The following is an 11,870-nucleotide window of genomic DNA, read 5'->3' as shown; positions in this document are numbered from 1 at the left end:
CCCGGGCGCTCCGGGGGCCGGCGGAGGAGTAAAAAGGGCAGCGTGAAGTGGGACGGAGGTGCTGACGCCCTCGGGGGCAGACGGGTTCGGGAGAGAGAGCCGGGCTAATCGGAGGGCTGGGCGGCCGCCACTGTGTGAAGCTTTATAAGGGCAAGTGCCGGTCTGCGCCTGCGAGAGGGTAACTTTGGACGTACGTACAGACTGGGGAACGAGTGGCTAGAGACCTCATTTCCATCGTCCTGGGGTTCCTGGTTGATGGAAAATTGCCTATAAATCAGCAGTGCCCTGGCAGGCAGGAGGGCCCGCCGTGTCCTGGGGGGCATCAGGCCCAGCATCGCCAGCCGGCAAGGGAGGGATTGTCCCTCTGCACTGGGGCGGCCTCACCTCCAGTGCTGGGGCAGTTCTGGGTGCCACAATACAAAAAAGACATTAAACTACTAGAGAGCTTCCAAAGGAGAGCTATGAAAATAGTCAAGGGTCTAGAGGGGGAGCCACATGAGGAGCGGCTGAGATCCCTTGGTCTGTCCAGCCTGGGGGGGACTGAGGGGAGACCTCACTGCAGTTACAGCTTCATCATGAGGGGGAGCAGAGGGGCAGACACTGATCTCTGTGGTGCACAGTGACAGGAAACAGGGGAATAGCCTGAGGTTGTGTCAGGAGAGATTTAGGCTGGATGTTAGGCAAAGGTTTTTACCCAGAGAGTGATTGGACACTGGAGCAGGTTCCCCAGAAACCTGGTCTCAGCACCAAGCCTGCCAGAATTCAAGAAGCATTTGGAAGATGCTCTCAGGAACATGTTGTGATTCTGGGGATGTCCTGCATAGGGCCAGGAGTTGGACTTCAGTGATCCTTAGAACTCAGTACCTGTGACATGGGGAGAAAGAGTGCCTGGGGCTGCACTGGAGGCAGGGGCTCTTCTTCACAGCTGCTGTCCCTCATGGGCTATGCCCTTAACTCCTGTGGTGTCCTTAGCTGAACTGAGACCAGATGCAAGCCCTGGCTGACCCAGGGGACTCCTCACCCAGGGTAAGTGGCCCAACAGCTTTGTGGGTGGGCAGTGGCACAGGAATCTGCAAGGGTGTTTCTGCGGAGCAGGTCTGGGCTGATGGGTTTCTGTGCCACCTGTTAAAATGTTATGTGGGACAAATGCTTGTGGGATGTGACTTGCAGTTCCACAGGAGGAGGAGTAAGCAGTAGCCAGAGTGATTGGGTGGCATTTGGAGCACTCCACATGCTGGAGCAAACATTTCACCCCGTGGTGAAGCACCACTTGTACTGGGGAGGGCATGTGAGGCCCAGTGTAGTACACAAGCCCTACAAGGAACAACTGAGGGGGCTGGGGTTGTTTAGCCTGGAGAAGAGGAGACTCAGAGGTGACCTCTCTCCAACTTCCTGAAAGGTGGTTGTGGTCAGGTGGGGATCAGTCTCTTTCTCCAGGCAATGACTGACAGAGCCACAGGATGCAGTCTCAAGCTGTGCCAAGGGAAATACAGGTTGGATATTAGGAAAAAGTTTTATACAGAAAGGGTGATAAAGTATTGAAATGGTTTGCCTGGAGAGGTGGTGGAGTCATCATCTCTGGATGTGCTTAAAAAAAGACTGGATGTAGCACTTGGAGCCATGGTTAAGATGTTAGGGCTGGGTTGGACTCAATGATCTCGAAGGTCTCTTCCAACCTAGTGATTCTGTGACTTCTTTCCTCTTTGCATCTGCAGCAGTGGCACCTTCTGTTTGTTTTTGTTACTCTGCTGCCAAAATGGCTTTTCATTACGCACTGTGGTGGTTTATCTCCAGCCAGCAACCAAGCCCCATGCAACAACCGCTCACTCACTCGCCTACCAGTGGGATCAGGGAGAGGATCAGATGAGTAAAAGTTAGAAATCTTGTGGGTTGGGAAAGCCAAAGCTGTGCAGAAAAGCAAATCAAAACAAGGAATGAATTTGTTATTTCCCATGGTCAGGTGTTCAGCCATCCCAAGCAAAGTAGAGCTCTGTCATGTGTAACAACTGCTTGGGAAGACAAACACCCATCACATAAAACATCTCCCCATTCTACCTTATTCCTTTCACTTTATATACTGACCTCTTCCTGAAGCCTTTAGTGCTGCATGGTGTTGTTTTGACCCAAGAGCAAGGCTCACACTTGGTCTTCTTGAATCTCATACCATTGGCCTTGAACCATTGATCCACCCTGTCCAGATCCCTCTGCAGAGCCTTCCTGACATCCAGCACATCAACCTCCCACCCAACTCAGTGTTGTCTGAGAATTTACCAAGGGGTGCACTCAATCCCCTCATCCAAATTATCAATATAGGAGGTTGCAATCTCCCAGTTAATTTTTTTCCCTTGAGATGGTAATTATCTTTCCACATTGATGTCTTTCCTCTTGATTGCTGAGCTACTTGTCTAGTGTCATCCCTGTGCGCTTGCCTTTCTCCCCAGTTTTATCTCTCTTACCTTTCACAGTTCAACTCTATGGACTGATTTAGAGCTCTTCCTCTCAACTGAACGATGTCCTCAAACATCTGAGCAAAGGTTAGGTGGTTGTACCATAGCAGAACTAGGATGACAGCAGCAGTAGAAAAGGAGGGGAGATTATACTGCTCCTGGTGTTTGTTTTTGAAACACCCACGTGGTCTGTGTATTTGGCAGTTTGAATGCTCTGGAAGGTCCAAGTAGTAAAGTCCATGTTGGGAATGCATGTTGTGTGACTTTAATATTTATTTCAATAATTTTGCATTAGGGATGCTTTGAGCTTATCAGATGCAAGTGTTCCAAAAGTAAGTTTCTCTGTAATAATGTCCTAGATATTTTTCAAGAGGAAGTAAAGGCATGAGTAAACAGCTTTCTGGAGGACATGATTTCAGTTGGTAATGACATGATTTTTTTTTCATCAGCAGCTTTTAGATGTTAGCAATGACATTAACCAATTTCAAATATAGTGTGCTAAAAATGTAGCCTTGAGAGATATGTTATTGGGAAAAATATGACTAATAAGATGGGTATGCTCCATACTTTTTTGCCATTAATTTATAGCATCTAGATATAAAGACAAAGGATTTCCTGAAGTCTTTATTTTTCAAGAAGCAAACACCAGTATTTTTCTGAACTCAGGATCTACTGAGATATGGCTTCCCACTTTGTTTTTCCTGTGGTTTATGCATTTTGCTGTCTCTTAAATGGAAGATCCCACCACTGCTTTTGCTGAATAAGAAAACTTTTAGGGATATAAATCCACAAAGCTCAAAAACATGTAATAAATATTACAGTGCATGTAACAGATGTGTTTTCCCTCTAACTGGACACCTCTTTTCATGAACCTGTAATTTTCCAGAAAGTTTAAATGCCTACCCTGAAAAACGTATTTTTAAAATTTTTAAAAGGATTATTTGAATAATGAGTGTAGCCAAATGTGTGTGTGATACAGTAATATGTAAGGTACTGATACAGATGCAGAAATAAAAAATTTCAACTGTTACAATGTTTAGAACACTGGGACATTGGTGTCTATAATTTATACAAAGTGTGTTTCTTTTGTGAAGATAGAATCAGTAGAGGATTACATTGCCTAACTGTCCTACAGCCTGACAGCTCTGTTATTACAGGATTGCAGATACCAAGTGGTCAATGCCCAGCCAGGTGTCTCAGATTCAAGCCTAGCTGTAAGCAATCCAGCAGCTTTGAAAACAGACTCCATGCCTACCATGAAGTTGATCATTTGACTCCCAGGCTCACTGTTCCACTTCTGTGCATATTGCTGGGAGGTGAATGGACTGCCTTAAATCTAAATTTTATGAGTAGACCTGGATCTACTTGCCACTTGGGAAAGGGTTGCTTTTTCCCTGGCTTCCAGAATCTGCAGACAAGGGGTTAACTCATGAGTGCAAATGGCACAGGTCTGCTATGTAGGGTTTGCAAGTTCCTGGGTACCTGAGAGGCCTCTTAGATCCTGGACTGCCCTACTGGCAAGTACCACACTCCTGCAGTTCACAAAGACTTCTTCTATGGCTTTTTAAACTGTGTGCTATAGGATATATTTCCCTTGGGGAAAGCACTTGGTGTTTCTTTACCTTTGGCTTTCTGTTCCCTGCAGGGTGGGGCTGTTGGTCCACTTGTCCTAGCAGCTGGTCAGTGTGGAAGCAGTTTTGTTGTCACTTGTGTTTGCAATTGTGCTTTTCAATTAATACTTGTCCACCTACTATAAGGTGATGCCATGAAAATAAATAAAGCTCATGTAAAAAGTTTGCCATGTTCTGAAAGCCTGTCTAAAAACATGTTTGAAAAATAATCCAGAATTTCTTTGGTAATGGACCACATCTGGATCCATTTTTAATTCTGTTGTATTGGAAGGATATTGAAATACTGAAGTGAGCATGGCACGGTCCCCTGTGATTGTGACTGGAGTGGGTGGCGTACAGGAGATTCTGAGATAACTGGTTTTGTCTGAAGAGGGGAGTGCCAAATGAAGATGTCTTCACCCGCCTAATAGAAGGATGGGCAGAGCCAAGCTCTTCTTGGCTGTGCTCAGCAAAAAGAGAGAAGACTTGTGGATACCAGGGACAACAAGCACACAGATAAAAAGTACCCTCACTATGAGCCATGATTGAACACTGGAACACGGTTACCAAAGGGAGATGGTAGAGGCTCCATCCTTGGAGATACTCAACACCAAGCGAGAGAAGATTTGAACTCTACAATCTCTAGAAGTCCTCTTCAGGCCTAAGTTGTCCTGTGATTTAAATGCTGGCTCTTTAAATCTTTTGTACAGCTCTCTATCAAACTAGAATTTTATTTTCAGCTTATTCTAAATGTGAAGAGAAAAAAGCCAGGAAATACTTTCTTAAAATTCAGTGGATTTTCTTTTTTTCACAGACTGAGCCATTTCTTTGCTGATAGTTCTAGAAAGAAACATTCTTTTGATTGTGAACAGTCTAAAGTAGATTTTTATGACACTAATTCATCAGATCACGCATCTAACAAAATTTATAGGGCATAAAGTAAAAGCTTGTTTCTCTTGAAAACGTTACAATCTAGGAAAATCCTGATTTTGCAGAATAATTCTTATGTATCCTCTCTTTGTTATAATATGGTCGAAGTTAGATCTCAGGTGTAAGGCCAATAGGTGGAAGTAGATGAAAATATAGAAAGTTTGGAAATAATAAACAAGTTTTTAAAAATTGCTGTCTCATCTTGTAAAAAATGAGAAAAAAGACATTTCCCGAATCAAATATGCTTAGATTTCAAATAAATTGAGATTCAACTGTACTCCAAAGAGGATTATGTATTCATGTAATAGTTCTTTCTTGTTTGTGGCCTTTTTTTGTGAATGAAAATTAGATTGGCTGAATGTATCTTTCAAACCAGTAAGACTGACTCTGCAGGTTCTTTCAGAGAGAGTTGTAAAATAATCCTTAAAGGCAAATTACTCCATTGGGTTAGCACAGATGTGCCATTTGCACCCCAACTTTGGGGCTGTATGTGTAATACCAGCATGCACCTGTCCACTGGATGAAGTGCATGAAAGCTTCCAAAAAGGTCATAAAAGGCTCCTTTCATTTTCCACAGGAGGATGGTGAGACTGATGCAGGTGAAAACTAAACCACAGGAGTAGTTTACAGCTTGATAAACAATGTGCTCTTACTACATAGCTATGGAGTGCTAGTGCTGAGTAAAAGATTGGGGTAGAGCATCATGCTCCAGGAGGCTGGGAAGGGACAGATTGTCTCAGCAGCAGCATGATCAGTCACAGCTGGTGATGAGTCTGCATCTCAGTTACAGCTCTGACTTAGGTTACTCTCTGAGCCACTAAAACCAAAAAAGGGATTCATTCTTCATGCATCAGATACTGAGGTGTGCAGCTCATTGCAAGAGGATGTCATGGATGCCAGCTATTCAAGGGGAGACTGGGAAAATGCATAAAAGAGTAATTATTAGATGCTATATACATATAAAGAAATTACATCCTACTATAATTTGCCATCTATTTTACCACTGTGCTTTGACATCTATTTTACCACTGTGATAGAGAGAACATTGAACTAGGTGGTCCTTATGTTTTCTAGGTTCTTCAGATGGGCCTTTTATTTTAGCCTAAAAGCTTATGTTTTTAAATGGTCTTCCTTAAATCCCTTAACAATTTATCTTGCTACTTGTAATGTTTGTTGTGGTCAGTAACTGAGCAAATATTAATTAAGGGTATTGCCCAATACTATTCTGCCATCATTTATAAAAGCAGAACTGTTTTACAGTGTTGCAGGAAGATTATCTCATATCTAGCAGAGAGCTGTTGTAACACAAACAGTTTTGATGACAGAGAGTATTGCACCCTGTTGTTTCAATTTAGACTTAATTCACTCGAATTTTCCTATATCTGAAGAGTCTTGTTCTAGAATGATGGTAGGGTTTTTTTGTTGTTGTTGTTTTTGTTTTGTTTTGTTTTTTTAAGAAATGGAAAAGCTGGTTGCTTGTGTACAAAAAAAGCCAGATGCTGTTTGTAGACTGATTTGCTTTCCATGGGCTGGAAGTGGAACTTCTCAACTTGCTCAGTGGGGGAGACTGTTCAACGACTCAGTTGAAGGTTGGTAATTTTGTAGTTGCAGTAAAGCAATTCTGAAATACACAATCGCCAAAATTTTTAAATGGAATATAATAGTCTTGAAAGCACCACAATCTTTATCCAATATGTCTTCTCCAGAAAGGAAGGAACTAGCATTTATTAGGAACTAGCATTTCCACTAGGGCACATTTTCTGTACCACCTTGGATCAAATTATATTTGATTGGGTAAGAAATTACATCCTCAGAGCTACAATTCACAAGAGTATAGTATGCTTGACTGCTTCAGAAACTACTGGTATGATTCAGAAACAGAACTACATGGAATATTGTTGATAAACCAGTCTTCAGCAAGGTTAAGAGTGAAGATAAGAGAACTGTTTTTAATTTTGAGAGGCTACAGAGTATCTCTTATCCAGTGTTTGTACTTCTTGTATCAAAACTGAAATTTAATCTATGAATTTTAGAACAGTGAAATGATGTTTAGTTACACTATGAAGTAATTCTCATTGCTCCCAAGATATATCAGCACTAAAAAAATCCATTGCTTGACCTATTTGAAGAGGAACCAAGGCCATTTTCCAAACCTTCCACAAAGAAAAAACAATTTCATATTCATGAACATCACCATTGCAGTTTTACCAGTCCTCTAAATGCAAATATACTTTCTGGTGAGCAGTTGTATGTTGAATCTTCCTTGGAATTAGGGGAAAAAACAGAAAACAAGAAAGAAAATGTTTTTGTCCACTGGAAGTACTTCCAAGAAAGTTACTAAGGAAATGGCCTAGGACCAACTGCAGATGCAGACAAATAAAGTCAGGGCACAGCATGTTCTTTCAGGGATGGTTTCTGCAGAAAGTATAGAAGATGCAAACTTTTCTGTACTCATATCTATGGTATTAGGTTGTGGTTTAGTCTGTCTCTTCTAGAACAGTCTGTCTCTTTGTGTCTGACCCATTACTTCTACATAGCTAGCAGTATGTATGATGTCAAGGAGATTTGAAAAAAATCAACATATTTTCTGTTCTATTCATTCCTTACTTTCACTAAACAGTGAGAGGAAAATCCTGTTTTGAAAGGAAAATAGTAAAAGCATGTAAATTTCCTTCTCTATAAATATAAATAACTATAAATGTAACTCTAAATACAAATATCCACTAATTTGCACTATGATTCCATGTTTTCCAATGTGCAGTGCTGAAGAGCTGACAAAGAAGAAAACAAGGATTGTACAAGTCTAATATAGCTTCACTTACTAATGCTGCCCTTGAAAGGATATATTTTGCACAACCCTCAAACTTACTATTATTGAAATTAATGAATTTTTGGTTGTTATTGAAACTTATAACAATAAAGTTGCTTTCAAATCTCAGGTGAAATCAGGATCTTGTGGATTCTGACCCAAGGCATTTAGCAATCAGATCAGTAGGAGGGGCAACATTTGAGAGTAAAGGAAGGGTGGAAACCTAATCTCTTGCAGGATTAAATCACAGTGGCAGCAACAGCAAGCAAGTGCACAGGATCAACTCTAAGAAGGATTAATTAAAATAGTAGGTATATTTTGCAGAATAATAAAAAACTTAAATTATTTGTATCTATTTGAAATACCTATAATTCTTTTCCCTCCCTTCCTTCACCTCCTCTGCAGTGTTCTGTATAAGGCTTCCTGGAAGAGAAACTCGTCTTGAAGAGCCTTTTGCAAAAGACATGACAAGTGTAGTTAATGAAATTACAAGTGTTTTGTTAAAAGAATTGAAAGAAAAACCATTTGCATTTTTTGGTCACAGGTAAAAATATATGCATTTTTAGATACCCTGGTGAAAGAGCTTCTATTGCTGAGCTCTAGAAGTAGACAGTTACTTCTTTTTATTTGCAAAACCTTTAGGAAAAACATGCTTCTGCAAGGATGTTCTGTCAAGTCATCCTAAAACATGCAGTTGCTCTCAAAGACTCTGGTTATTTATTTATACTTTCAGGTGCAACATCTGAGCATGTGTTTCAAATCAATCATAACTGCATTTATTGTTAATATTTGTGCCAGTGCTTGATCTATATGAATGCAGGGGGTGAATCATTCATGAAACACAGATTTTAAAGATTGTTGAGTCCCAAGTACTAAAAATAACTGCACTTATTGAAAATTAGGGAGACTATTAAAAGAAAGAGAATATGAAAAGGCCTTATTTGCAAAATTAGACTGTGTAGGAATATACTTCATGTCAATAAACAAATATCATTATAATCTGCACGTCATATACCATTTCAGCAATTGTTCAAGATAGCCAGTTAGCACTGAAATTAAAATTATATTTTCCAGGTTTTATGTACATTTTTACTTACTTTGCTTTAATTTCTTGTTTTTCTGCAGTTTTGGAACTTACATGAGTTTTGCTGTTGCACTTCATCTGAAAAAAAAGTACGGACTGGAGCCAGTCCATCTTTTCATGTCAGCAGCACACTCCCCAAATGTAAGCTACAGAATCATTAACATTATGAAACAGAACCATAAATTAGCTACTAAGAGTAAGAATAATATTTTGCAGTATGGTATGCAGAGTAGTTTTAATAAAAAAAAATCAGCATTTCTTCAGAATCTATAAAGTGAAAAGTGTTCTGAGGTTGATGCAGAATACATAATATTCACTGCTCCTAACCTTAGCCTTGGGAGAACAATCTCCTTTACTAATGCTGGAACTAATTAATGCTTAAACTAACTAATCCTTAAACAAAAATTTTTTGAATATTCTGTTATTTAGTATGACCATTGGCTTAACACTCAAAAATAATCAAACCAAAATTCTAAGTGGTCCTCCTTTCTGTGTAATGTGTGAAGTGACTATCTTTACCAAGTCTTTCATAAACCTGCTGCATCAGCCCTCAATACATTTGTCCATTTTTTTTTCTCTTTCCTCATTCTTTGTAGGATTTTAATCAGTTTTTTCTGAGGTTCTGCTGGTTCTGATAGTCTTTCTCAGAAAAACAGTAGTGAAGTGGCATTTTTCCAGTCCTGTCCTCAGTCAGCATTTGCTATTTCTGTTCTTCAGTTTCTAAGGCTTAGCACTCCTGAGTATGAGCTAGTGATTCATGGAAGCAATTGTTATTCCCACAAATTTCCATAATCAGTTGGTCTCTTTGTCCTACATTAGCCAGGTTTATGTCCAGTGCTAGGTTTTTCTTTCTCTTAGATTATTTTACTAGTTGTATTTCAATAGTAAGAGTCAAGCTTGAACAAAATAATATTAACAGTTATTTGTCTTATTTGAAACTTATTTGTATAAGTTTCAGAAGTACAGAGTACTTGGCTCACTCATAGTTTGTAATTTCAGTAAGCACAGTCAACTAATCTTTCCATGAAGTGTTCTCTGTGAATGTTAAACAAATCAGCCATCATATTCTGGAGATGGAAAATTATTGTACTTTTTACTAAAATAATTTTAATGAAAAAGTTTTTCAAAGTATATTATATACAACATCTGATCTGCTTTGTTTGGTACTGACAGTCTGCAGCATATCTTGCTGTCAAAAGCATAGTCCTACCTGATGGACCCAATGACCTTCTTGCAATTATGGAGATTCTAGGAGGAAATTTTGAGCTTCCACATGATGAAGACCTTTGGAGGGATACGGCGCTTACTTTCAAAGAAGATGCCAAACTTTTTCAGACGTGTTCGTAAGTTTTACAAGTTTGTATTACTTCTGTATTTGTATTTTATATTTTTACTTGTGTTTGATCATGTTAAGTTCTCTTTTTCCTTTCTTAATAACTTGTTCTCATTTCTGTTATAGAAAGAATAAGAAACAGTAAACATAGTGTTCTTTTCCTTTGAGTGCTTTTCTCTTTGTTTTCTGGTATTTGTGCCCTAGATGAAACACTGCTTACTGCAGCAACCACAGCTGTTACTGCAGTAGTGAACCTGTCATGGCAGAATTACAGTTCTACCTACCATCTGAAGTTAGCAGCTACTAAAAGGGAATATTCTCGTGTCTTTTATTGTTCTCTGAGGCTAACAACCTCAGCTAATCGTGCTTCAGGAACACTGCATTCAGCCTCTAGCCTAACCAAAAACCAGGATCCTGTGTTCTGGGCACCCAGCCAGCCACCGTCTTCCTGTGTCCTCACTGCTGGACATGACATGACAGCTCATGTAGCTGAGTGGTTTAGGCTTCTTACCTTGGCAAAAACAAGGACACTCCTGGATGTGGGACCCATTTTGGTCATAGGAATCTGACACTGAAAGATGCTGAAATGTTAGAACTTGTATATAAGTAGGTAACATCATTATTTATTGTAGGTGAGAATTTTTATTGCAGGTTGAAGCTCTTTTTTCCCCCTAAATATTGGGTCATTCTTTCCTTACAATTTTATATCTAATTACAGTAGGGCAAGGAGCTAAGACACTTCCAGAGTATTTTCTTCTCCTGATGTTCTGTATAATCTAACTCCTGAAATTTGTTACATTTTGGAGAAGAACAAAAAATCTTTTTTGTATATGGAAGCGAATTCCAAATATATGTATCTTATGGAATGTTTTATGACTACTTTTATGTTCACAGATTTGAGAAGACAGAAATGAATATCCCCTTCTCCTGTGATATTACCTACTTTTGTGGATCTGATGATAAAATATATGATGCAAAAGGTACTTTGCTTAAATGGTTTTCCTCTTATACTTACACATTTTCTTGTTGTATTACACCCATTATTTAGAGTCTTCTAGAGTCTACTTCCTTCTTAAAGGAAACAAATCAACAGAGTAGTTTTAATATATGAACCAAAAAGTTGATAAGGGATTTAAAATAATTATTACATTATAGCTTTGAAATAGTTATACAAACTGATCACAATAGTTGACATTTCTCTGACACGTTAAATATCTTTTTTAGGTTGGCAAGAACTAACGAGTGGAGATACTTCCTTTTATGAGCTTCCTGGAGATCACCTTTATCTGCTGAAACCCTCTAATGAAAGCTTCTTGATAAAACACATGACAAGAAGCATAGAAAATGGTCTATGAGTATTTCTCACAATTTTAATAGCAGAATGTGTAAGGTTAGTCCACGGGAATTTGTAATAAATCACTTCTTTCTCTACATTGCAGCTATGCCTCAAAGTTGTTCTGTTCCCCTGTAATCTTTTATAAGGGGGTGTTTCCCTGATGTTTTGAAAACAAACATAGGCTTTGGGTCTTAAAACAGGTTTCATCTTTTCCTTCTTCTCTTACATGTGTACAAACTCTTCACTTTATTCCATAACCCTGTTTGCAAAAAAATTATGTCTATGTTATTTTACTGTTAGAGCTTCTGTTTGTCTGCTCCT

At 39.3% G+C, this 11,870-nt stretch overlaps 1 protein-coding gene across 4 annotated transcripts; it reads left to right on the top strand.

Annotated features, from left to right (window-relative positions):
- Positions 1–3: 3 nt before the first annotated feature.
- OLAH (oleoyl-ACP hydrolase) lies at positions 4–11,864 on the top strand. Of its 4 annotated transcripts, none has more exons than XM_064704222.1 (8): positions 152–190; positions 825–1,026; positions 6,445–6,576; positions 8,202–8,340; positions 8,922–9,021; positions 10,126–10,223; positions 11,108–11,193; positions 11,438–11,864. In XM_064704222.1, exons 3-8 carry the CDS (start codon positions 6,447–6,449, stop codon positions 11,566–11,568), a joined length of 684 nt encoding a protein of 227 aa, XP_064560292.1. In that variant the 5' UTR covers positions 152–190; positions 825–1,026; positions 6,445–6,446; the 3' UTR covers positions 11,569–11,864. The 4 variants fall into 4 exon arrangements, with proteins under 4 accessions (XP_064560289.1, XP_064560292.1, XP_064560290.1 ...); XM_064704220.1 differs by having other exon boundaries at positions 10,054–10,223; XM_064704219.1 differs by lacking the exon at positions 825–1,026 and having other exon boundaries at positions 4–190; positions 10,054–10,223.
- Positions 11,865–11,870: the final 6 nt, after the last annotated feature.

Source organism: Zonotrichia leucophrys, chromosome 2 (genome assembly GCF_028769735.1).
Source record: "Zonotrichia leucophrys gambelii isolate GWCS_2022_RI chromosome 2, RI_Zleu_2.0, whole genome shotgun sequence".
NCBI classification, from domain to species: Eukaryota; Metazoa; Chordata; class Aves; order Passeriformes; family Passerellidae; genus Zonotrichia; species Zonotrichia leucophrys.
Note: the sequence above shows the minus strand (reverse complement) of the source record. Positions and strands in the feature narration are given on the sequence as shown.